This window comes from Andrographis paniculata, unplaced genomic scaffold (assembly GCF_009805555.1).
Source record: "Andrographis paniculata isolate CXL003 unplaced genomic scaffold, ASM980555v1 Contig34END, whole genome shotgun sequence".
Lineage (NCBI taxonomy): Eukaryota > Viridiplantae > Streptophyta > Magnoliopsida > Lamiales > Acanthaceae > Andrographis > Andrographis paniculata.
In genome coordinates, this window is record NW_026137567.1 from 3,989,607 (window position 1) to 4,017,419 (window position 27,813).

Consider the following 27,813-nt stretch of genomic DNA (forward strand, 5'->3'; position numbering starts at 1 on the left):
CATAAATAATAAAGAACAACTGAAAATTCTAGGAAGATTGAAAGATCAAAAAAAGTAATACCCCAAATACAATATATCTAATAATAGTCTGTGTAAATTAGACAGATAAAAGGTCCATGTGTGGCAAAAAAGACTTTTGAAGTTTTAAATTTTGGATTGAAAAATTTTTGAATTTGAATAATAGTATAATGTAAAATAAATATATTTAAAATGTAAAATTTAATATGATATTTTAAAGGTGAGAAATTTGATGAATGGTAAAAGTTTGTTAAAATACTTCAAACAAAGACATCCTAAGTTGTATTCCCTCCTTCACACATTTCTATTTTATCAATCTTACATAATTCATCCTAAGTTGTATTCCCTCCGTCACACATTTCTATTTTATCAATCTTACATAATTCGTCAAATATTTTTTAATTATATTTAAAATTTCATAATTTATAATTTTTTTAATATTAATTAAACTATTTAATTATCTATATTTTAATATATAAATAATTTTATTATATAATAATTTTTATTACTAATATATTTCATAAATTCTAGTATAATAATGTAAACAATACAACCGGAACAGAAAAAATATTGATATTTCTATAATAATTTGATTTAAAGAGTAATATATACATAGCTAGTGATTTCTATAGTAGCAATACAGAATAAAATTTTGGCTAAATGGAGGGTGTGCTTTTTTGTAGATTTGATTTTTGGGTTTAGATTTTTTTAGTAGTAAAAATTTAAATTAATTGGTTATTGATGTAATATAAATAAATATTGATATTAATATTTTGAATATAAAATAAATTTTTATTTTAATATAAATATAATTATTTTTATTTTTAAAAAATTGAATAGTAAAAATCTGATAAAAGGTCCACACATCCCAAGTGTCTAAAGTAATGTTGATAATTTGAATAATAAAAAAATGAAAAATGCAAATAAAATAAATCAGTTGTTTATTGAGCATTTTTACAGAATAATTTCTTATAAATATTATTAAAAAAATATAAATATATACACACATTAATATAATATATATTCACTCACAAAAAATCAATAATTCATATAAAATATTATTTTTTATAAACATAATTTCTCATACCACACACAAAATCAATTCATTTAAAAACGGACTGAATATATTATTTTGCATTTGCCACTCTTAAATAATAAGTTGTGAATGATGCAACAGGTGTCAGTTTTTGCATGGATAATTGGGCATTTCTACTGAATATATATACGGATAATTGGACTGACATTCCTATTTTTACATATATATATATATATATAAGCATTTTCTCTCTTATTCAATATAGTACTATAAAATATTTATTTTCTATTAATCTTTTTACTAAACTTTAAACCAACCAAAAACATAAAACACTTGTAAAACACATCTAATTATTACTTGGGCATTATAATCTCAATGAATAAAAAAAAAAAAAGGGTATTTCAATTTACTATGAAAATTGAACGCCGGAGTAAAGGAAAGGTATTTGAAATGGCTAAAACGTCAGGCATCACTAAACAAGATCGAACGAAAGTAAAGGTAAAAAAATGCATTAACAAAAATGAAAGCAGGAAGCAAAAATGCCCTGTAGACTGATTACTTAGTACTAATAAACATTATATAGAATTTTGTTTTTATCTACACGCATCAATGCAAAGGCCACAGAGAGAGAGAGGAGATAGAGAGAGAATACTGGTTATTTCTTACAACCAATTAGAACCACGGGTGCCACGTAGGATCCATCATGCACAATTTTCTTGGAGTTAGAGCAGCCTCCACCAATTCAGCAAAACCTCTCTGCACTGACTGTGGTGGATCCACACCATTCTCCTCCTGTTATTGGATGGATCGATCAAGAACAACTCATCAGTAGTTTATTCAACATGATGATATGCGTGTGTATGTATATGATCAGAAAAGTATTTTTGAAAATCCAAACAGTTAACTAATCAGGCAAAACATCAGCAGCAGCATCTGAGGTTCAACAACATACCTCTTCGGAGATGCACTGTGGAGCAATGCTATTGATGCGGCCTATGACATGGTCGACGTTGGTAGTCACCTTCTGTTTGAGGTCTGCGCTGTTGAGGGCGCCGCCTCCAACAGGTGCAATCGGCATCCCAAGAGGTCTTCTCCAAGACCATGATATGAGCTCATCACGGAAGAACATAGCCAAATGGTGCCACAAATGCTGATTTTGCTGCAATGGTGAAGAACCATCATTAACAACAATTCAAAGCCAATGATTCCAAGCTTGTGATGAAGAATTAGTTATAGGGAAAATGTCGGAAAGTGTAAATTGTTACCTTTGGAGAAATCACAGCCTGTGCAGCTGCACACATTGCAGAGACGATGAGGCCTTCCACGCCGAAATGAGAGAAGAATGATTGCAGGTTCCTTGTTAGCCGGAAAGGCACTGGCTCGTTGAACTCAATCATTCCATTGGGGTCGTAGGCTGGATGAAAATCAGTCTGAAAGATCTTTCCTGTATTCTTGGCAAACAGAATCTTATTCGGCGACCTTCCTCCAATTTGTAGCATGTAGGACATGAAGTTCGAGAGGGCTAATTGGATTGCAAATTGTTTCTTGAATGCCCATGTATGGTTCCCATTCAGCAGTGTCTTGTACATGTATTGGGAGAAAATGCTCTCTGTCACGATATTTTTGGAAATGATGTCATTGTAGGCTTGGAGGCGGAGGTCCACCACAGCTTCTGGTGACACCTGACCGCATATCGCTTGGTTCAGTTGTTCTTTGAAATAAGTAATCGGTAAGTCTGCCTCCCGGTCATTCCTGGCACAATGGTTCTCGTATACCTCAAGGAAAGTGCTATACATCAGATCATCTTCCACCATACGGACCTGCACAAAAATTGAAAATCAGGGTTAGACAAAAATAACCGTTTTAAAACATCGTTACTTACAGGCAAGTATAAATGAATATATTGAACAGCACAAAAGCTGCAAAAAGTGATTATAGACTGTCTAAATAACAGAGAATTTTAGTGAAATGCAAAATTTCAAACATCTAAGAAACAAAAAATAAAATATGGCATAGGTGAAGCTGTATTACCTGTGACCACACAGGAATGATAATTGGGGTGTGAATGCAAATGTGGCGCCGCCTGGATTCCTTATGTTTATCAAACATCCGATTCATTACGCGGAAAAGCTGCAAGATCCTCTCATCACTTCTAGCATTTGGGGTCAAAGATGTCTGAACAATAAAATGGCGTTGAGAGCCATCAGAACCAATCAGAGTCAAACGCCGAAAACTGCTACCATGTCTCCTAACAATAGGAATGTCAGCTGCCACTCTGTCTAACTTGACTGTATGATCAGGTGCAACTTCCTGAAAGCAAGCAAGATATGATTGAGAAAATGAGTCATTTCTGAATCCATATTCCAGTATTTACCCAAAACCTTAATTCAGAGAGAGCATCATTGCAATCATGTGTTGCCATGCTCAGACAAAATAAATTTGATACTAATTTATAGCACAATCTCAACACCAATTGGCATATACCTGATCAGAGAAATACTGTCCTGGAACCTCCACATCAACAACATGGAAGTCTCGTAAAACCCTGCTTTCATCCTCCAATTTCAGCACAGCAGGAAACCGATCTTCAACATTGCTCTGAAGAATATTCTTCCAGTGCTTCAATCGTTCAGTGAGATCTGCAAGAGTAGCTGGAAATGTTTGAGTACTCTCTGGATCAAGGTCACGCTCAAAATCCTGCTTGTATTCTCTCACGAAGTCAACATGCTTATTCACAGCATCAGCAGAAAAGCAAGCTCTGCAAACACCAGAGAGCTCTTTCTTAAGGGACTGGGGAACTTCTGCTGTAGTTGCAGTTGGGTACTTGTAACAACGATGAAGAAGGGCATTAACTACAGCCAGAAGCCTCTCCTCCGGCAATGTAACAAATCTAGAGCCGATTTCTGTGAGTAGAATCTGAAAATAATAGAATCATTAGTTGAAATCAATTCATCCTCAAGCAGAGACTCACTTCACAAGATAAACGCTTCAACAGAGCATCTTTTAATCTTAAAGCCAAAAATGACAAACAAAAGGATCCTGATTCTAACATATTTTAGAATTTTGGAAGCAACTTAAATTACATTGACATTATTGACTGTAGGATGTTATGAGATGCATGGCAGCCTGATATTCTTCAACTCATAAAGATCAAATTAACTACCTCAAGCTCACTAGCCAGGTTGGTGTGCTTGCTCCTAAGAGCTTCCATTATGTCTTTTGCTGCTTCAAAAGCACTGGCAGCAGAAGCCACCAACCCCATGGCAGCATTTCGCCTCAATGTATTTTGCCCTACTTCATTGTTAGATGAACTTTGATGCATTGACTGGTCATTCCCAGATTGCATGCTACTTTCAGCACCACCTTGCCTTTCAGTTTCTTGCACCTGCGAGACACTTCCCTCATGTGACCCGAGACCACCAGCAGATTGAGCCCCTTGGTGAAGTTGATTCTCTGAGACCACTGTGCCCCCTCCTTGAACAGCTGCTCTGGCATTTCCTTCAGGCAAGCCCATGGGCCCAGCTGCGCTAACACCACCAATGTTTTGCTGCATTCTTTGTTGAGCCATCGCCATTCTACCATATTCAGATTTATTGGCAACATCACGGCGTTCGAGCAGATACGTGCGTAGCCAGTAATATAATGCCTGATTTTTTGAAAAGACAGTATCAATCTAAGAAGATCAATACGTATATCAATTGACATAAAACTGCCATAGGTTATATATACCTGAGGATATACAGCTGCAATTTTAAGTAATACAAGTTTGCAATGAGGAGCTTCATTCCTTTGAAGGGATAGCAGTAGCTGGGGAATCCAAGAAAGCCATACCCAGTGAGGTATTTGCTCCAGATATTTATCAAATGCCCGACCAACAGGTTCATTGGGTGTATCAAAGCTGAGAAGATACAAAACACGTGCTAGGTGACTTCTCGCATTTGGAATTCCAAATTTGACCCCCTGTAGGAAACAGCTCACTGCATACTCTAACCAGATCTCTTCATGGGTTTCCCGGTAGGCCTGTCAAATGTGAAAAGTGTACAAAATCAGATTTTGACTTACTGAAGATGGTATCCTAAATCCTAATGAGAAATGAAAAACACCATACCATGTCACAATAGTTTCCCCAACTAATCCATCCTTTAGGCAAGTTCTTGAACAGGGTGATGGCATGTGAATATGCAACATTAGCGCCTTCACAATCGCTAAGCTTCAGCAGAAAATCACCTTTAAGACGAAAAATTTCAGCCTTGTGTTTAACTGGAAAATACTCCAGGTTCGTGCCATTAATTAAATTAAGCCCACTGGTAAGCTCTCCCTTCATATCCAAGTATGCCTTGGCTTGTTCTCTTATTTTCACAAAAGCCTCCTGCATTGAACAATTCATAATGAATTGAAAAACACTACTGATATATCCTTGCAAATTTAAAACAATCAAATTATGGTGGAAATGTAGCAATATTTGAAAATAATTAAAGAATAGGACAACAAATCCGCAGCACCTGGACTTCCATCGTGGAGTGACCATACATCTTTTCTAATATAGAAACACAAACATCGTGTAGCCCATGCTTGCGAGCAATATGGGCAAGCTTATTCACGTTCCATGCCTTATCACGGAAGCCAAGATGATGCAATTGTGAATTTGTATTCCCAAAATCTTTAAATGCATCAATAACAGCATTGTACATTTCATTCCTCCACTGAAGCAAATCATACCAAACTGACATATTGTCCCATTCATTTGGTGTCCTCAATCTCCATGTCTCAAGGATATCTTTTAGGTCTGCATATACGCCAGTATGAACATTGACAACAGAATTGCCAGCAAGTTTGCTCCCATTTGCAATATCCACTATAAGTCTAGCTGATTCTTGGACTTCAACTAGTTGCTGAAACTGCTGTAGAAGAAGTATTCTGGCATGAATTGACATTTCAGGCAATTGCCACCATTGCTCCAAAGCAAGCTCAACGCCTTTTCCAACTATGTTTTCAGCATCTGGCACCCCATTGGTATTCTTTTCATGAAGTGCAAAATATGCCTGAATGATACGAAATTTTGGGGTTTCTTCTAGTTGAGCCTTTGAAATAACTTGATCTTTTAAACATGTCCAATCTGGCTGTTTCCAGAGACTATCAAGCAGGATTTCATAATTATTTACAAGTTTACCAAAGTCAGCAAGTGCATCCCACTGACTAAGCTGGGTGGCACAATGGAGCCACTGCTCTTCCCAGAGGCACATCTCAGCTTTTGGTACCGTATTATTGTAAGTGCCTTGTGTTGCTTTAACCATGGCCTGGTAGAAAAGGCTCTGTGCCCTTTGCCAATACCCATGTTGAACAAGTGACAAACCAGCTCTTGTTTCTGCAGTGACAGATCGCTTCATCCACAAACCACACCTCATGTCTTCTTCATTGAGTAAACGGTAAAGCTCTGCTAAAGACTCTGAACACTTTGTGTCATTCAAAAACAACATTACATGACTTTCAAGCAATCCTAGTGCAATGTGCCATGCATTATAAGTCTTTCCTATGTATTTGATGAGTTCACTGGGCATCCGGGGCTGTGGGTGGCTTAACTGAAGTCCTTCTAGAAGAGCCTGAACAACATTTGGTCTTTGTGCTTGCTGCTTCTTGTGATAGTCTTTCGATAACAGTGCTATCATTGGCTTGGCAAGTAACACCTGCTCTTCCTTATGTAAGGTCACCCAAACAATGGGAAACACCAAAACCCATAAATGATACGCAACATTTGCATCCGTATGCGCTAGCTCCCTCAGTGGGATAACAAGATCTGCAACCTGCAACATAAGTGAAAACAGGCATGAATCTTCTATATATGGAACTTAAAAATAGCAAACAGCAACATCTAATAACCTACACTCCAAAGTCCAAACAAAAAGCTACAACAGAAAACAACAAGAACATCAGGAAATGAGAAGTAAAAAAAGCTATGCTTGAGATACACAACAAAATAAGGCACAACTATAAATTATAGCAGCATACTGCAACAAGCCATCGGGATCATACACAACATTATAAGTGACATGTTTAAGCATCGACACAGCGTACCATCATCGAAGGATCCTTTTATTGCAGTGATATACAGCTTCATTCCAAAAACTATCATGAAAAGGTCATACCTTGAGTTTACTCATTTCATTGAGAAACTGGGTATGCTTCGAGACAAGGCTATCAAGTGTTAAAGGAGATTCCTCTGAGCCTTCTGGAATATCACTAGCCATAGGTTGCACACCAGTAGAATCAAAAACTGCACCTGATGTCAAAATAGGTGGGATTTTAGCAGAGTTTGGTGCCAGTGTGATAGGTTTGTCCTCAACTAATATAGCCAACAGGAGATCAAGCCCTTGTTTAAGCCAGAATACATCACTCAAGGCCTCCCAATCTTGAACTTGAATAATGTACTGCAGCCTTGTGAACAATGTTTTCCCCAGGGAGTCGTGATACAGGGAAAAAAATTTCATCCTCACTTCAGGATCTTTAGCCCGTAAACCAAGTAAAAACTGCCTCTCTACCTTCAGGAACACTTCTTGACGTAGAGAAAGTGGATATCTGCAAGGAATTTGGTTTAACACATTGCCAATATATCAAGGTGTTTAATGAATGATAAGGACAAGGAAAAATATTACTTATTTAAATCAGCACATAGTCCATAAAGCAGTTCAAGATACTTCTGGTCCCATTCTTCCGCGGTGCTAGGAGAAAAGTTCTGTTTATCGACTTGTGAAAGCTTCTGAAGCATAGAGACAACTTCCTTAGGAGTAATAAAAGTACTTGAAGCAACAGGTGTTCCAGGTTTACCAAAATCATCTTCAACCCAACCCTTCACTAAATCTAGAATGCAGAGAAGCACGGAAGGATCAGTGCCTTTCTCTGACAGTAAGGAGTTTAAAATTTGAGTCACGGATCTTTTGCAGTCTGGAACCATCATAACTCTTTCGCTGATAAGTTTCAGTACAGATTTTAAGTTTGAAATGACAACTCCAACATCAGCACCTTGCCGAGAGGAAGTGACAGCCGAATCAGGATCTGATCTTTGCCCCTGCATGATAAACCAAGGGTTGGATGAAGTTATGTTGCCCAGCCATGAGCATTCGATGTTGAAAACATCCATAATAAAATGGAAAGTGCATAGAATGGTGCCTTGGTTTGAATAAGAAACCTACTTGTCTTGTGTAAGAGCCACCTCCCATATCCCGTGCAAGGCGCTGAAGGACGCGGACCAAATTGAAAGGATCAATAAGGTTTTTATGTACCTCCGCCAAAGATTTTATAACATAAAGCACAAAGCTAATCATGCTTGCAGAATTATCCTCTCCAGAGGTCTGAGGGGCAGCAACCACAGCAAGGTGCTTTTGGACAAGTTCCTCCACTTTCTGATACAGCATCTTCACTTCAGATGGTGTGCTAACTGCTTCCGGGGGGAATGCAGCAGAAACCATCTTCAACAGGGCACACAGAGAATTTCCGGCATCAAGCATTTTGAACTTAAAACATGGTTCCAGAATCTGTCAAAATATAAATGGAGATGTTTGGAAAGCCACTTTAAAGCGATATGGTAGTACAAAAATAAATAGACCAATCAATAAAAAATAAATCTACAACACATACTTGGGAAATCTGGTTGATATTATTCCTCACAAACAGATGTGGTTGCTTTTCAAGAACCTTGTTCATCACATCTAGACCTTGAGACAGGGCAGTAGATGGGTCTTTTGATTGGGATGATGGAGAACTACTTAACAGCTTCTCCAAATAATTAAATTTGACATTAGCATTGGGCCACACTTCGAGAGCCTGTGATAGAAGCTCCAGTGCCTGCTTGTACATAAGACTTGCCTCCTTATCTTTAGGTTCTATAACTAGGGCAACCTGCATAATTAGACATCAGAAGAATCAGAATACATGACATGATACACTACCCCAAAATCATCATTGCAGATCGGACCTCAGATTGCAGCATTGAATAAAAACATATATACCATTTTTTCTAGAACAAGAACTCCAAAGTTTTAGTAACTGGCCCTCAAAAATCTAAGATGCTTAAATGACAGCCTAAAGCATCCACCAACATATTTAACGACACATCATAACCTAATGCATCAACAAACATATTCAACAACATATCTTAACAGAATACAATTCATAGAAAATTGTTTAAATTTTTGAGAGAAAAGAGAGCATAAGAGGCTAGAATCACACACTTTACTAAAGATCAATAGCTAAAAAAAAGCATCTGAAGTAGAGATGCAATTGCATTTACCATCAAGTTCAAAGTATAAGTACTAAGTCTTACAAACTCACTATTTATGGCTGGATTCAACTGATAACAGTGCCAAATGTAGACCTCAAAGAACATGCTTTCGTGATCAGAAGTAGCAGAAAATGTATCTAGCAGCTAATTATCCTCTTTCAAAGATGACAATCGATACCAGAAGTTGGACGACAGGTGAGAGATTTAAGTCAATAATATAATTGTTAAAAACTAATAATTAATGTTCAGTACATGGGCATACATGTAAAACTAATAACTGATAACTACATCAAAAGTACCACATAAAAAATAAATTAAAAAAAAAAAAACCCAAGAATGTTCAGCTCAAAGAACAAATATATAGAAGCATTTTAATCCAAATAATAATATTATAATGTGTAAGAATGCGAAAGAAAATCTTCATATATGCATACATACTCCACAAATTATGTGAATGAACTTACTCTGATTAGAAAATTAATTATCATCTCTTCCATTGCGGCATTGGGCTTAAACTCTTCATCAGGCTGGCCAGCAGATCCAGGTGTTTCAATGCTGGGCATGGATGTACCACCAGGTGACATGACGCTTAAAGATTGTAGACCAGGTTCAACCTTTATTCTCTTAGTTGAATCTTCGGGAAATGTAGATCCATCAACAGAAAGCTTAGGATCCCCTCCGGCAGAAGAAAGATTCATTGCATCAGTACCCTGACTGGTACTGTCATTATTAGGCCCTTTCTTCAGGTCATTTTGTCTTTGCTTTTCCCAATTGACAACTAATCCAGCAAGTTCAATAGCAAGGCGCCTATTTTCTCCAGTAGTATTATATGGTAACCCTAGGCGACTGAGAGAGTTCACCATCTGAGGTACAAATTGTGCTCTACAACTGTAGAAAAGATCTGAGTGGCGAACAATGAGTTGAAATATGTGTATAAGATTGGGAATTGAGTGACCCTCCTCAACTAAAATTTTCTTAGTGTAACGTATCCATATAGGCATACGTGAATCACCAAGTGGCAATCTTCTTGGAAGGGCCGGCATGAGAATGTCAAGGGCTTGTTTGACCAACATTTTGTTCTCTGGTTGGCAAGTCCTTAGAAGTGCAACAAACACCTGCAAAATTTGAAGGTTAATTACAAATTGTAGATGGCAAGCAACAAATACTAGAGTACAACAGTGTTGTAACTAGTGGATTACAATACAGTTAAAGACGATTGGTTGATGCTTATTTACCATCAATTGGATGGTGAATTATGGTATTCTCCACTTAGTAATGTTAAAAATTGCGTCTTTGGCAAGAAGTTTAATCAATCTCCATGCAAACTATTTAAATAGTCAAGAGTTCAGTACCAACTAACAAAGGGCCATACTCATACTTTACTACAACTTGTTTGAACACAGGAAGTCTTTATCATTACATATACACACATCACTGAGTGTACGAATATAAAATAAAACGTTTCCTTGTAAACAACCGTAACTTCAGATCAATATGACTATTTTTGCGAAGTTTCTGCACTGTGCGAAAGTAATATTCTGTAGACAATTTTACATAAACATATATCCGTTGTTATTTATGGGAGAGAATATTTCCTTCTTGTTCACGAGTTAGGTTTTTTAAGGGGAACTGTAACTCAGATCAATAGTGACTGTTTTTTCTAAGTTTCTTCACTGTGCAACTGTAATAGTCTGTAGACATTTTTACACAAACATATGTGCCCTTTTGTTATTTAGGGGACAGATTCATCCTTCTTTTGAGACAAGCTATTCTTTTTTAGGGGTCAATCCCATAGAAGGAATGGTAGAATATAGCCCTACCAGCTGCAATCTGATAGTATCCCACCTCTGCTTTACCAATCTTCAACAATCTTTTTCCAAACTTATCTTCTTCAGCTCATTTTAAATCAGCAGTGTTATATAAACCATCTAAAAGGAGAAAGTATTCCACCACCAAGATAATAAAGTTACAATATCTGATATATCACATTTCTAGGGTTAAAGCAATCGTTCAATATATTATTCCATATATTCATGGAAATGATTTTTTCAGTTCCATGTTAACATTGCACATCCATAGAATAGAGCCCAAATTGAAATTCCTCAGACTTGTAACAAAGTAAACTCCACAACACAAATGTCTAATGCGTAACCTAAACCCAATAGCGCTACCTACTTCTAATGAAAGAATTGGTAATCACAATCCATTTCTCAAGTAGAAGAGTGCTTAACAGTGAGATCTTTGGACTAATCAAGGAAGAAGAATACACAAGTTATGCCTGGTTTCATATTTATACATTGCTTGTTTACAAGTTTCTCCATAAGTGAGAATGAATCTCATGCATCTGCATCATCCAGAAAGTCTGACAATGAAAATTAGTTAAAAATCAATCACTTTTATAAAATGCATTTGATTATTTCAATTTCAGTCCTTCACAAGAAAGCAGATGCTAAAGTTACTGGTAGTAGTTGTTTAAGACCCTTTAGTTAATAACCCAATTTAAAGAAAGGTGGGTACAGCACAAACTACAACAGTAACATTATCAAGCTCTTTTTCAGATGTTGTACTCACTGTTTCTCTAAAGTCTTAATTGCCTAGTCATATAAAGCGTATGAAGATATCATGATGGACAACAATAAAGAAGATTAAAACAAGCAAGTATGTTCAGGCACCTGCAATATAATTTTCTCTGGAGCTTGATATGCTTCCAAGAAATGGCAAACATTGACAAAGGCCCACTGCTTACTGGCACTATCTTCACGCTTGAGATGATTCCAACCAAATTTGATAAGCTCCTTCCGATGATGAACAAGATCATTCTGCAGATACTTTAGAAGTAGAGTAGCAAGCTGCAGAAGCTCAATCCTCAGGGGCTCATCGTAATCCGCAGATATCTAGTGAAAAGAAAATAATAATAATAATAATTTATAAGTATAAACAGGATACAAAGTAATAGAAATCAGCCATGATACTAGAAAGCAAGGTAAGGAACATTATGGCTCTCAGCCATAATGTGCTTCTCTTCCATATATTTTCATCTGCAGCAGAAGCTCTCAACATGTAAATTTAAAACATGTAAATCTCAATTATATATCATAAAGTTTCAAATAGAAAAGAACCATGATGTGGTCTGAGAGCAATTACATTGCCATCATTGATCCATCTGTAAAAAACACTCAGTAATTCCACTAAAAAACAAAAACCTCCAAGCTGACAACTTGCCATTTCGTCTACCCCTCACAAAAGCCTAGAAGTATAAACAACTGTATCCACAAATGGTAAAAAAATTGGGAGAATTTCATCCTACGGTTTACCTATAAAGTCATACTAGGAAAGGAGAATCATGGACGAGGAAGTACACCAGCTACCTATCCAATTTATTGTACGTTCTCAGATCAATTATTAGACCGTGCATGCTAATATCATTTTCTAAGGGCAAAAAAATGTGAATGACTATTTCAACATCACTCACTATAATTATCATAATTCAGACAACCATTTTGAATGTAAATCTCATTTTTGTGCAGCAGACAGCAGTGATGAAAACCCAATCAATTTTACGGATTTCTCAGTTTTGCATCAAAAAGCACACAGGATGAAAAAATTATGAAATTCAGAGAAAGCTTTCCGATGATCATGAAAGGGAAGATTGAAATTTCAGCAATCCCTGTGACAATTCATTTCAAATGCTCATTTTACCAGTTAAAATTATACTTTGCTGGAAGGTGTTGCAGATACGTCAATTTTTTTATGATGCTGAAAATCATGTGGACCAACGACATAGGATGATCAGAAACAACTAATTAAATGAATCTGTGATGTCCAGGAGCATTCTTTAATTTCCACAGAAAAAAATATCATTCCAAATATCATATTGAATTTATGTATATATTTGATACACCATATATCGAAGTTAAGTTTCATAAACAGTCACATAGGAAAGTGGATGTGAGTGTTCAACACCAGCACACCACCCCTCGAGAAAATAGATAAAGCTGAACCAATTGAAACCACAAAATAGTTTTACCTCTTCCGGGGGATCAAGTAGCTTGTCCACAATAGTCTTGATAATAGCAGTATCAATGACTTCCCAGGTTTGGTTGCTTTGAAAAGCATGAGCTAACATCGGAAGGATTAGCATTTGCATGACAATTACCATATGATCATGACTCAATTGCTTTAGCTGAAAAAGTTCCAGAAAATGAAGGAGCAGAGTTTTCTTCAATTCAGGTGGATAGCCTTCAGCAACCTGTGTATGATAATCAGTACTGTTATCTTGAGCACTCACGAAGTATTAATAACAGGAACAGATGATTATTCCAGCTGTTTTTCATTCATATACCTCAATAAGATAGAACTCCTTTAAGAAAGTGAAGTCTATGCGAGTACGGTGAAGGAAGAGGACAAGAATATCAAACAATACATTGACTTCCTTTCGGTCATGGCGTAAGTAATTCAGAAAACATTTGACAAGCCACTTGCTTTCTTTTACCTGCACATATCAATCACAATGTCATGTGTGAGTGTGCACAAACACATGGATCGATATCAAACTCATAGATAACAAATCTCATTCAATATGAAGTTCTTGTAAAGTGTGCATATACAACAATGAAGATCAGGTTCTGCAGTCAGGTTAGAGGTAAACTACATGATTAAGAATTCCAGCTAAAAAACCATTTCACATGGCCCAGAAATGTTAGAAGATTTCTCTTATCATAATAAATCAAACTGTGGTTTGATATCAGACATTTTTGATAGTTTGTGCAACATAAAACAAAAATAAGAGATTTAACATAGATGGTACAAAACCAACAAGTTTCAGACGGAAAAGCAATAATGTTATTAGAAGAGGACGCGGAAAAAGGAAACTGAAACAGCAGAAGAGTTTCTTAAGAAACTGGAAGTTGGTTACAGGTTTTCCATAAAAATGGAGCTCGTGTATGTCTAAATGATGTCAATAAGATTACACAATTAAATATGCTAAAAATAATGCTATACAAGATTACAACCAAATAAGCATATTTTAAAGGAAATATATATATATATATAAATGTAAATCTAAAATCAAGTTACGTGCATGTGCATGCTTCCCAATTGCAAAAGGACATAGAGCAATTTCAAAATGATTTTAGGGGATGAGGACAATAACAAGCAACTATAGGAAGAGTTAGGAGGCATATATTTGTAATCCAACTGATCCCATAAGTCAAAAGGCATAAGTCAAGGCATTCTTGAACGCAAAGGTTATGTTCTATAGCTCAAGTGTCCTTTCTGAAGTGTATCATTTTGAGTAACTCCAACTTTATTGATTTTATGCTATCTTCTAAGACTTTCTAAGTCAGGATCACATATGTAGAGCATTAAAAGCATTCACATAGTGCTCAATCCAGGGGTAGTCTTAGGAAACAAGAATGAAACACTTTCTGAGGAAACAAGCTCACAACAAAAAGAAGAGCCTCATGAAAATTCATATACTTTCCCATGTGCAAGATATAACTGAAAAGGAAAAAACGGTTGGGACTTGTAGCACTCAGGCACAATTATTGTGAGTTCACTTCAGGTTGCAAAGCTAATAGAGGGGAAAAGAAATAAGCAACTGATCAATCCAGAGATGTTTGTAGGAAACGATAAGAATTAACCACTTTTAGAGGAACTAAACACATGACAAAATGGAATAGCTTTGTTTATAAGTACTGGAAAGAAGAGAGCCTCATGAAAATTCATATACTTCCCCGCATGCAAGATATAACTGAAAAGGAAAATGCGGTTGGTACTTGTAGCACTGCCACTCGGGCACAATTATGGTGGGACCACTTCAGCTAATAGAAGGGAAAGGAAATAATCAACTGATGTAGAAGAGTGAAAATGCTAACTAAAACTCTACAAGTTAATATATCTTTATACATTCTGAAGAAACACAAAGCTTTTGAACAAGACATATAGAGTTAATGAATGCTGTAGTAGAAAGCCATTACTTACTTGCATTAAGCTTAGTTCCTGCTCATTTTGTAACCGGGCTATTCTAGCCGGAGACTTCCACAACAGAACCAAAGAATCGAAGACAGCACGGTTACTTTGCAACCAACCAGGAATCAGTTTAACAAGCGTTTTAACTAGAGCAAGACCTTGAAAATAAGCATCTGATGTTGCAGAGGTGGTGGCTGCCAACTGAACAGAATCTTCAGATTTTGGTGTAACCTGACTTCCATCACCTGGTAAAGAACTAGAAGGATTGGCAGATCCCTGAGCAGGCTCAGGCGTTTGCAAAAACTCAGGAAAGGCATTAGCTATTATCTTTTGAGGTGATTTTGCAAGTTCTTCTCTCAGCGGTTGGCCAGCATCAGATCTTATAATATACATAAATCTGCATTACAATTAGAACGTAGTCAAAACAGGAAACTTCTACAGGCAAAATTGAATCAAAGCTAGCATCAATTAACTCAAATTTACCTCCTAAAATACTTGGGTTGGCTTAATCGAGCAAGAAAATAATCCACAGCTGTTGTAGGATAACGATTGAGAAACTTAGTAAGTGGTAAGCGATATGGACTATTGATCTCACTATAAAATTGGCCAGGTGGAAGGGCAGCTTCCAAATCAATTGTTAAAGTTACAAGTTCATCGAGAAATTTTCCAGCCGCAGAGGGAAGAAGGTGGAAGAGCTCAATGATAGCTGCAAAAAAGTTCAAAGAATGAATGCTCTGATTACCGCATGAAATTTATTAAATTCAGTCAGTCATCAACCCCAATTACCACTCACCAGCAGCTATTTTTGGTTCTTCACCAGGCTTCCAAGCTTTCTGGCACTGGGCAAGTTTGTCAGGTTCCAACCATTTCTTCAGATGCTCCAATAATTTACCACCTAAGGTAACATTGAACCAGTTAGATAGAAGTTCAAGCAGTCGGGCAAGGCCTTGCAACAGAGGCATGCTCAGATTTTTGGTATGCGCCAAATTAACTAATATAGGCCTCAAGCTACTCTGCAGAAGTTCCTTAGGCATCTTTTGCTGTTGAATAACCTGAAACATAGTAAAACAAGGAAATTAAGAGTCATTATTGATATATCATCAGAAGATTCATACTTATAATATAACTCAGAACTATGAAAGCCAAACCAAAGATACTTTCTCTTAGAAATACACATTAAGTCAAATTAAAGTGCAGTTAGAGAGAATATAACAGAAGGATTTTTTTACATGCCGCAGGGCATAAATAAAGCAGCACTACATATCTCAGAAAAAATAGTTGCACTTATGGATTCACAGGTGTAATGGTTGCAAAAACACTATCTAGACAGAGATAAGCTAAAATAGGAATTGAGGTCATTCTCTTAAAGTCTTTACAGGTAGTAAAAATAAGAGATGAGTCGAGGTAATATAAAATCAAAGAAAGAAGAGCATAAAAAGCTGGAACACTGAAAAATATTAATACAACAATAAAATTACAGAGGAAAATTTGAGAATTGTATTCAAATTAGAGAAAACTGGACAGGCAATAGCAATTCCCGAGTCTGTTAAAGAAGATTGTACCAGAAGACATAGCAAACATGCAGCTTGTAATATTGAAATATCATCTACATTTCAATGTTGTTTTCAGTTGTAAATCATTCTTTTGTGCTACTTAAGAGTGGAAACATTTCAAGCAACAAAGCTAACGTGTATTCTTACAAATGATATTTCCCCATCTCCTGCAGTAAGCCTTTATGGAAGGAAGAACATTCCAAGAATGTGCTTTTAAATCTAAAGTTTACATAGTTCTATAAAATGTTTTGCAAAGCAACAAAAGATACTCTAAAACACACAACCAAACCTTTACTTCCCATGAACTTCCCACAAGCTAGAAGAGCAAAAATACAGCAACTCAACAAAGAAAGGGGAACAAATAAAATGTGAGATAGCGAAGTATTTATGAACCTGGCGTAGCCCTTCCTTGGCCACAGCTACAATTTCAGGACTTCTGCTTGTCAAAGACTTGAAGAACATGGATATTATTTTAGCTCGCAAGTCTGAGTAATTCTGAGTTTTGAAATCAGCCCAAGCCATGGTAGTGCACAAGAGTTCAATGCAAGCAGTTCGAAGTTTATTCAGAGATGTAGCCATTTTTGGATTCATAAATTTCACAACCCACACTGTTTCATCAGCCTCTGCAATTTGCAAAGCTTCTTGCAAAAAGTTGATAAGCTCTGGAGTTAATTTCAGCAGTGGTGGCCTCAAAGCAAGACAGAAATTAAGAGCTGTTACAGTGCCAACCTGAAGATGCCATGAATTATTAGCCAACCAACAAAAAAGAGAGAAAGTGATATATATATAAATATATATATATATATATATAGAGAGAGAGAGAGAGAGCTCCTCTTTATTGAGAATGCAACTTAACCTGTTGATCAACAGTTTTAGACCGCAGTGGCCTTAATATAAGAGGCTGCAGCAAAGGCTGATGTAAAGGTTCAAGTAACTCAGAAACCTCACTCCCTGTCCTACTAGCTAGAAGTGCCAAAGAAGACTGCACAATTTTTCTCACACTAATAGAAGAATTTGCATTAAGCAATTCAGAAGCCAAATACTCAACAACGCCTTGGAAACTTTGTTTACGTGCTTCACTGTTGGCTTCATCAACATTATTCACTACCCGTAAAACTTGAGTAAGAACCTGACTTGTCTCTTCCTGTTCTTTAGCAGCATATGTAGGGAGCCTTTTGAGGACATACACTAATCCCCGGACTATTCTTACTTGAAAGAGACATAACACTTCTACAGTAACCTTTCCGATCAAAGCCCCAAACCCCATAACTCCTCCCATTTGTGCCTGCCAAGTACTTCCATAACAAGAATGCAAAAGTCGAGGCAAAAGTTGCTCAAAACAAGGAACCCTAACACTTGGAGGAGGTGAGTATACAGGACTCATTGAAGGGCTAGAGACAATCATAGGAGTGCTTGGACCTCCTCTAGACATCAGCATGTCAGAATGTTTAGAGTTAGCAAGGAACAGAAGTGTCTCAGCAAACACGTTCAAGGCATTCAATGCAGCTTTGGCATGCTGTCTATTTTCATCTGCAAGTAATTCAACCAAAGCATCCAAAAAGATCAGTGGATCCAACTCTTTCAAAGAATTAGTATGCCTTAATTTGGAACCCATATTAGAACTGGAAGCAAGCATGGAGCCACCCAATGATGTGGTAGTCATTGAAGTTTGCACAGCTGGACCCTCAGTATGAAATATCATAGCAAAATGGCGGCATATGTGACCAACATATTCATCCTTAGCCTCTTGCAACTCCGGTTCTGCACTTGCAGCAATTACTGTCATCAAAAGAATTTTGAACACAGATTTCTCAGCCATAAGCTGGGTTTTTGTCTTGACACCTAAGTCAGCCTGCATAAACAAATTTCCATGTTTCAGCGGCAAGAATTTCATGCCAAATGCATTATCAGACCATAGAAGCATCACCTTTTTGAGAAGGTTAACATAATTGTTACAATTTCTTTTTCCGATTCAGTAGAACAAACGAAAGCAATTAAGGTGCCATTACTTAAAAAAGGCGCCTAGGCAAGGAAGAAAAAGAGTTTATGGTTTCTTTTTTCAAATAAAGAGAATCAAACAGTTGAAAAACTTTCACACAACCCACACAAAAAAAAAATAAAAAAGGAAATGAACCAACATCGAAACTCTTAACTTGAAACTACTGATGAATATATAATGTTCTGATTGCTTAAATGCAATCAGTACTTAAATCAAAATGATTGAATGCATATGAGGCCTTACAGCACTATCTTACCTTAATATCAGATGCATCAGATCTTCTCCAGGATGGATCGACTGAGGAACCTAGACAAGCTGACAGATGTCTAGATGTTAATCCATCATCATTAACAAGACCAGGCAAATTTAGCTGGGAAAACAAGCATACACAAAGGAACTTAAGAGCTTGCTTCCGATAGAATCTATCAACAAATCCATTCTTTTGTATGACAGCAGCTACAGCAAGATTAATACAGCGGTCCAATGGCACCAAAAATGGGGTAGAAGGTTCAAATGTAAGAATCAACCGAAGGCCATGCTCTGGATTGTCCTTGCATTCAAGAGCAAGAGGTTCTTTGAGGAAACGTCGGTTACGACCACCTAACTTCCCAAGAAGTTGTAATGATTTACCACCCCAAGGATATGGTGCAGGCTTCAGATGAGACCATAAGGCCAAAATCACCTCAGACATGACATTTGCCATGCTTGGTTCCAGAAAGTCGGGGTTCAAACTGTCAATCCAAAACTCAAGTGTTCTTAAACCAAGATTAATCAGTTCATCACTTCCCTTGAGACACATGACAAGTGGCTTCATCAAACGAGGCAGGTGAGGTAACAATGCACTTAACCGTGCAGGCAATGTCAAACAGAGCTCTAACAGAAGCTCCCTCATATCTTCGCCAGTAGGGCCGTCAAGCATAGCCAGTAACATGTTTAAGCATGGTTGCAACATGGGGATTAAGTCCCGAAGAAGATGTTCAAATTTACCTCCAGCAAGTGCACGGAACATTGTGCGAAGAAGTTGCAAATAAGCCATTGGTCTCTCAACCTCAGCAGCATTTTTCATGCAAGTTTCCATGATCACAGACACATGAAACTGAAGAATCCGTTCACAGTCAGAGGGAGTCTTCGCCACTGCACTGAATAAAAATCGGAAAAGATGCAAAACAAGCTTTGCAGCTGGAGACTCGGGATGCTTAAGGACATCCAGTTTGCTGTTCACAAGAAAATTAACTAAAACATCTGCAAAAGGGCGAAATACTTTTGGGGCTTGCAAAAGGGTAGAAAAGATATTGACGAGCTGATTGTTAGAAATCATGCACTCAAAAAGCTCAGGCATGCACAAAGAGAACATATCCATCAAGTCCCGTGGTTCCATGATGGCCAAAATGCTGGAAAACAGATGGACCATTTCTCTCTCATCATCTTTCTCCTTAAATAACGCCAAGCAATGTACACCACTTTTCAGAACACCAGAGGCTTTGCAAACCTGTCAAACTTGAAAAATAAGATTACAGCAGAAGTAGAGAAAGAAACAATCACGTTATACAGAAATTGATACCTCTTCTTCTCTCATCCCTTTAAAAGATGGTGATATTGAAGAACCTGATGATGTTGATGCAAGCACTTGCTGAGGGGTCCCCTGTGTGGATGGTGAAACCTATATCAAAAAGATGAATAAGGCTAAACCTCATGACATATTTAACACTCCCTCGGGGCTCCTATCCTTGTTCCTTTTGTATCGCGTTGGAGCGTTTTAGTTCGGATTTTAAGGGAAAAAAAAAAGGTTTTCCAAATGATCTACATATATATATATATATGTTTAATATTCAGGGACATATAAACCTGCGCTCTTGGTATATGTGCATGGGTTATGCTCCAGATAATTGTTTTCATTCCTGCAAGATGCCACAATTGCATGAAGGATTATATATTGATTAATCCCAACAGATGAAAATCCAAGTTAGTAGAAAAAATGACATAAATTTGAATGAAAGAAGAGATGATGTATCTTACCCATAACTAAAGTCTTTATCAGATGCTTACAATCATTGACTTCCTTTGAATGCTCAACAGGCATTGGAAGATTAAGTACTGCCTGCAAAAATCATTCCCGTGATTAGAAAAGCATGAAAGTTTAAGAATAATCCATGTAGCAATTAAAAATATTTGAGAAAGGACATAAAAGCACTGTCAATCTTGACTCAACGATAGACAGAAAGAGGTAACTGAATTGTCAATGGAGAAATGAAATGGAAATTTAACTTCAAGTTCCTGTGTAGAAGTAAGAATCTTGCTGGAAAACTTTGTTTCCAATCATATTGATAGTTTCCTTTCCTTCTAAAATAATACAATTTTCTCATCTAGATAAAAAGAAAGAGAATTCGCATTCAAACACTAAAAGTTCTGTTAAATGTTAAACATTACAAGAAGTTCAAATGGATATTATAATTGGAAATATATTAAATCTTATCTTCCATCTTATATAGGGTGTTGACTGTATATAATCCAATCTCAAATACAAGTCGCTAAAAATACTTCGACAATAAGATGTTATACAAAATATATACACAAAAATTTGACATACTTCACAAAAATCAAAACCATCTCCTCATTATGGATAGACTTCAAGGAATACAATCTCTAAATTGTGACTAGAAGGCGGTCATCATAATCAATCTTCTCTTTCATTTGCCAACATAACAGGCATAAAACAAAGGTAGATGGTCACACAAGCCTTCCAAATATTCATTTTAAAATTTAAACAGCCTTGTACTTTACACCCAAGTTCGTATTAAATTACAACTCTTCCACTCGAACACCATGCTAACTTTCATAATTTCCATGCACTTTGGAACTTTACATAATAACGTTAAAATACAGCTTCAGATATTTATCAGCCAGGATGATCCCATCCTGACGTTCCAACAATGACATGATGGAAAGGTTCATGGATAAAGATAGCATATATATCACAAAAAGCATAAAGTATAATAAAAAGATAACCTGACAATATGAAAACCTAAATACCAGTCAGTATCATTTACATATCAATACACATGTATACAGAAACCAAATACTATTAACAAGATCAACATGTACATACCTGTGAAATCCATTTTATCTTCAAATTTTCATATGAAATGCAAACTCTTAATAGATGTTAAAATTTTATGAGATACATGAAATTTGACTGTAAACTCCTGTTCAAGCATTGTATGTTTATCTGGACATTCCACTCTAAACCAAATAATAAATGGAAGTACTATTGTAACCAAGAGATTCTACTGATTCCACAAATAAAATTAGCAAACCTTATAATAACATAATGCTTAGAAAAGAAAAGAATAGCCACATCAAGTAACCGAAGAGCCTACAGCAACCAATTTCTAATGCACCAAGTACCTGAACTGGCACTTCAAGTTTAGACCTCAATGTAGACCTGTTTTTCCCCTCATCTCCCTCTTCCAGTAGCTATCATCATCCAACCAAAGAAAAAAGTCCCAAGAGAAAACACAGTTATCAGTTAATGTAGAAGCATCTATGTTTGACAACAAAATACCAACAAATGAATTAAAAAAGTTCAGCACTATAAGTGTGAATCATTGTTTACTTAAAAAAAAAAAAAATCAAAATTGCAGATATTTGGAATGGAACCACAAAAACCCATGCAGACTTTCAAATTGCACATTAAGAAAACCAGTGTGCATGCTTCATTAGAAATTTCTTTCTAGTAAAAAAAAAATAAGGGTCTAAATGAAACCATAAAAGAAAGTATTTTATGTACCAATAGAAATAATACACATTTAATATAATATGAGACAGCAATTCAGTAATCTTACATCATTCATCATATTTATAAGCACCAAGAAGCACTATATGTCATCACAATCAAAACTATTACCTATATATACAAACACTAACGTATGTATTATGTATATTTACATCCTAATAACTAGCCATTAATATGAAGCAAAATAACTTCAATCCCTATTGGCCAAAGAAAGAGCATACACCTAAATCCTAAATGCTTGTGACACTATATCATATATAGATATCTTAACAAAGGAGATAGTTAATCTTATTGATCAACATTACTGAATCCGGAAATAACATTTATTTGTCCTAGACAGAAGCAAACCAAACTCCTTTCAAAATGTACAGTAAGAAGTAATTAAACTTAGAAGCTGCTACACCTTCAAACCTTGTTTGTCCGGGTTATTGCCACTTGCCCACTTGTCAGAACTAGTCAACAATATTGTCCCCCCATGCATAAAAATTATAACACAGATTCTCTTGGCAACTTAACCATCTCTCTTAGCAAGCACTATCGTTTAAATGAAGAAAGCTCACCTCTAATGATATTTGCCCATTTACTTATCCTAGGTTAAAAGAGGATCCACACTTTATATCAACAACTTATTCTGGGGGATGCTACAGAACTACAGAACCAAAATTTTTTTTATAGGAAGTCAAAGAGAATCACCTTTTTCTTTTTCTTTTTCTTTTTTTTTTTTTTTTTTTTTTTGCATTTTCAAATTTCTATAATTCACTTCTAAACTGAACTCCTGGAAAACGCAATCTTACTGCATATTGCCCGGTAACCAAAAATTGAATGATACGAAGCCAAAAGTGATCTTATTTTTGTGGTATGGGCTTTCATACGTTAATAAAGTTAATCTCAAAAATGTCATCTACCTGATTGAAGTACACAAACAGCAAAATGAAACCAGAAAACCAAGAAGGATTTCATTGGAGTTGTGTAAGTAGTATTTCAAGAACGAATATGCCCAATATAGTGTTGAAGTACCTGAGGAATTGTGCGCTTGAAAGTATTGAATTTTCCAACGAAAGAATCTAATATCCGACCCTGGCATAGAAGTGGCCGTAGTTGTTACGATGAAATATACATTTGAACACAGTAAGATAATTAAGGTCTGCTTCAAAAAACAATAAAACACAACTGAAGATGCATACCAATAAAACTCGTGCTTCATCCATTAATGTCTGATCAGTACCTTTCTCAAATATTGGCTCCACCTTGATAATGTGTGAATGCGAAATAAGAACATGGCATGCAAAAAGAACATATTTGCAGGACAATAGCTAATTTTCCAAAGATACTATAGATAAAGTTAAACTGAGTTATACCAGGTTCAACATCAAGCGAGCACAGGTAGTATGTATGCTCACGGCCAATGAAGCGTCGTGCATATTGCTTGAGAACAGGTAAATAATCCTTGATAACTGCAACCCAAATATGTGGGAGAATCATCAATCGCAATACCTAAAAGTCCTTTAGTCACAAAGTAATTGATTAAGGTTGTACAAAAAATTTTAAAGTAAAACACACAACATTAAGTATTCTTCTCAAACACAGAATAAAGGACATAAAAAAATACTTCAAAACATAGACATCATAAAGGTCCTAAATACACCCGGACAATTTGTATTACCTGAGACAGAGAAAGATCTCCCCTTACATGATGAACAATTTCAGCCAAAAGACTATAGGCTAAAGGCCGCAATGTTTCAAAGCAAGCTCGGCCAGTGCCAACAAGAACCCTGACGCAGTTTAAAACATCAACTCCATGGTCAATAAATACACACACGTACAAACTAGGGAACTGAAAGCATCAACAGAAAAAGTATTCATAGTACAAAGGTTTCATGCCCTATAAACCAGCAAAGTATAATCAACAGCTAGTGTAGCAACATCAATCAAATCAAATTGATCAATTCTTATTGTACTCTAAAATGTATCATGTTTATCAACTCCATATAGCCTCTGATATCCATCATTAAAAATAAACTACTGTAAGTAAAACCTAGATCTTAAAACAATGGGAAGAGGCAAATATCAATCAATTAAACAGCTCACTAAATGAGGAGGCAAGTGAAACTCTACTATAAACAGTGTGTAAGAGAGTCATATTTCCAAAACTACAAAAATTAGCATGTCCACAATAGAAGATCAAGGCATAATTTCAATGCCCATATTAAACTGGGAGGTAGCAATAACTGGCTATAAAAAGAACTGAACAAACTAACTTACAATATTGCATGATCACTAGTCCAATGCAATGAGAAAGGAGTTAAATTAAACATACAGCACATAACATTATCCCCACAAGCTCTCCCAGATAGGCATTAGAAAACAAATGGAACAAGACAGTTCTTCCCCTCTTCTTCTATTCTTATTAAGCCTGGCAGTTTACGTGATCTCTGAACCAGTATATTCCACCCAATTCCCAAATGTTAGCGAAATATAGTACACAGAAAAGCACTTCCATATGGTTCTTGCACATTTAAGATTGTTTGTAAGTGCCCAAAATAAGTTAACTTCACTGCAGCACTGCACCACAGGAACACTACCATCCCAAGTCGATATAAAGGGAAAACATAAAAAATAAATAAAAAGATAAAAAAATATAACATGCAGAAGATGAATAAATTAACTCCACCAGAGGTATGAAGACACTACAATACTGTGAATAAAGAAGATGTGTTGTGTTCAGATGAAAACCAGTACAAAGTTCTATCACTATTTATGATATGTATCGTATTACACTATATGTAAGCTCTACTCAGTAAGTTTCTACATTATACAACTACATTTCCCCCGCCCAAATGCATGTATTGTTGAATAATGTTGAATAGTAATGCATAACAAGAAGGCTAACTAATAAACAAAATGTTTTTGCAAGTTTCGAAGTTAGTTGCAACTATAAATCTAACAGAGCTAGATACTGGACAGAAGTTGAGCTCTAAAATTACACTTTCTTGAGTGGATTTATATCGGGGCAATCAAATTGTTTCCCACTTTTAGATGAAAAAGGAACACCTCATTATATAATCAGCAAACAATCACAATATCGTAAAGAATCAAATAAAGAAATTCAATCATCAATAACATAATTATTTGCTATAAGTATACCTCTCATCCAAAAGCGTATCAATGAGAGGAAATAAACCCCTTTTGAAATCAGTCCCAAGAACATGTTTCAGAGCAACCAATAGTTCCTGGAGTAGACAAGTTCAACAGATCAATTTCAAAGTAAATAAACAATGAAGACAAAAAAAAATTCTCAGAAGACAAATAACCTTCCGAATTGAAACAGAGTCAGAGCAGGTGACTAGCAGATTCACAATGCTTTTGCACATGCTTTCTTCATGCGGCTTGATATAGTCAGCAAAGCTCTTCAGCAGGTACGTTAAGAATGAAACAGTCTACACACGAGATATATTGTACATTGTCAATAAGTGTTTCATCGATAACTTGTCTAGTACTGTTGTAGACATAAATATTGCGATTGAGTGAAGCCTACTAGAACCTGAAGCTTATTTATTCACTCTGTAATCAATTGAGAAATTATAGCATGATAGGTAAATTCATAAAAGAAACAAATCAAACTTCAACTCTTACCTTAACCTGCGCACCTTTCATCTCTATGAAATTAGTCTTCAAATGGGGTGGTACCTTCTCTGGGCCAGGGACTGAGATAGCAGTCACCATCAATGGCAGTAGGTGCGGTATGTTTGTTTGAACAAGGCGACCATACAACTGAAACAGGAACATAACAACAAGGGGACTCTCTGTAACAACCTTAAATGACCGTGTACTTGGATTTAGCTGCCCAGCAACCCCAACAAACGCACTAGAAGTACCCACTTGGTCAGAAACTTCAATAGACTTGACATCATCACCACTTAATGATGACCCCATAGACCCAGAGGTTGTGGGTGGTGCAGGTGGTGGTGCCGCCATAGCCCCACTTTCAAAGATGTAACTTACAGTAGACCTAAAATTCTGGTAAATTTTACTGACAAAATCCAGAAATGGCTGAACTTCAGTCTCTAAACTAGGTCTAAAGTTTCTAAGCAAATCGAAAACAATCCTAATGCAAATCAACCCATTTTCCTCATTGTCTTTCGTGAGCACATTCATGGCTACTCTTAGAAGCTCCTGAACAAATGGTCTCAGAACCTCGCTGTGGGGCAAGCGATTAAGGATTTCAATTATAATATTTCGCAGCTTGTGCTCATGATTCTCCGTAAACTGGGGCTTGGTAATATGATTTAAAATTTGGGAGAAGGCATGGAAATAGCATTTCAAGAAGTTTAAATACTCCCCTGTGTGGCATATCTCCAAGCTGTCCCGTACCTCCATGGCCATTTGCAGCCGCGTTTGAATTGCTAGCACAAGACGGAATACAGAAAACAGAAATAAGAACACAGATTCGACACACAACACAACACCCGCAACATACAAACAAAACCAAAATCAGCATGAATAAATAAACGTACGCAAGTCAGGTTCGACTAAATGTCGAGCGTGCTGCTCGAAGTTCTGAACGGGGCTCATGGTTGCTAAATTTACCAAAACTTAAACCCTAACCCCCACAAGCAGACGCAGAAACCCCAAGCTTCAACTCCAGAGGGTTAGGGGTTCGAGCGTTTAACGGCGAAAACGCCGAATTGGGTGAACAAATGGCTGAAACCACGAGTCGGCGGTCGGAAAGACGGAGTTCCTCAATGTGAATTTATGTGTAGCTAGGGTTTTGATTCGGAAATCGATTTGGCGATCAAAGAAACAAGGGAGAGAGCGGAGCCTAACGCCAAAGTTTTCCCACCAGGACCAGGACATGGCCTGGCTCAGCAACGCTTCGGCCCTATTTATACCCCTCTGAAGTCTGAGTTGTTAATAATAAAAATAATAGTAATAATAATAATAATGCTGATTAATTTAGTTTTGTCTTATTGTTTGAATTTTCTTTTTCTTTTATGTAATTACAACTTTTAATTTATATTTAATAAGAAATTAAAAAATATATTAATAAAATTATCATAATATAATATAAATAATTATAAATTAGAATAAAAATAATCAAAAAATTTAATTAAAATTAGATAATAGTTTAAATGTATACTTATTTTCTTAAAAAGAAAAATAAATAAATTA

The 27,813-nt window shown here is 36.3% G+C and overlaps 1 protein-coding gene across 2 annotated transcripts; it reads right to left on the reverse strand.

The window, feature by feature from the left end:
* Window positions 1-1,516: 1,516 nt before the first annotated feature.
* LOC127248718 (transcription-associated protein 1-like) lies at window positions 1,517-27,492 on the reverse strand. Of its 2 annotated transcripts, none has more exons than XM_051271218.1 (35): window positions 27,159-27,492; window positions 26,278-27,047; window positions 25,956-26,081; window positions 25,789-25,874; window positions 24,308-24,416; window positions 24,003-24,098; window positions 23,829-23,891; window positions 23,662-23,721; window positions 22,257-22,325; window positions 20,868-20,949; window positions 20,697-20,749; window positions 20,413-20,493; window positions 19,108-20,340; window positions 17,709-18,704; window positions 17,246-17,581; window positions 16,093-16,351; window positions 15,783-16,005; window positions 15,312-15,696; window positions 13,672-13,821; window positions 13,357-13,578; window positions 12,002-12,223; window positions 9,794-10,444; window positions 8,687-8,947; window positions 8,242-8,583; window positions 7,705-8,117; window positions 7,198-7,627; window positions 5,557-6,855; window positions 5,163-5,423; window positions 4,784-5,074; window positions 4,218-4,700; window positions 3,539-3,970; window positions 3,086-3,364; window positions 2,320-2,874; window positions 2,007-2,213; window positions 1,517-1,846 (listed from the first exon to the last, which is right to left on the reverse strand). In XM_051271218.1, exons 1-35 carry the CDS (start codon window positions 27,214-27,216, stop codon window positions 1,727-1,729), a joined length of 11,703 nt encoding a protein of 3,900 aa, XP_051127175.1. In that variant the 5' UTR covers window positions 27,217-27,492; the 3' UTR covers window positions 1,517-1,726. The 2 variants fall into 2 exon arrangements, with proteins under 2 accessions (XP_051127175.1, XP_051127174.1); XM_051271217.1 differs by having other exon boundaries at window positions 20,413-20,511.
* Between the last annotated feature and the right edge of the window lie 321 nt (window positions 27,493-27,813).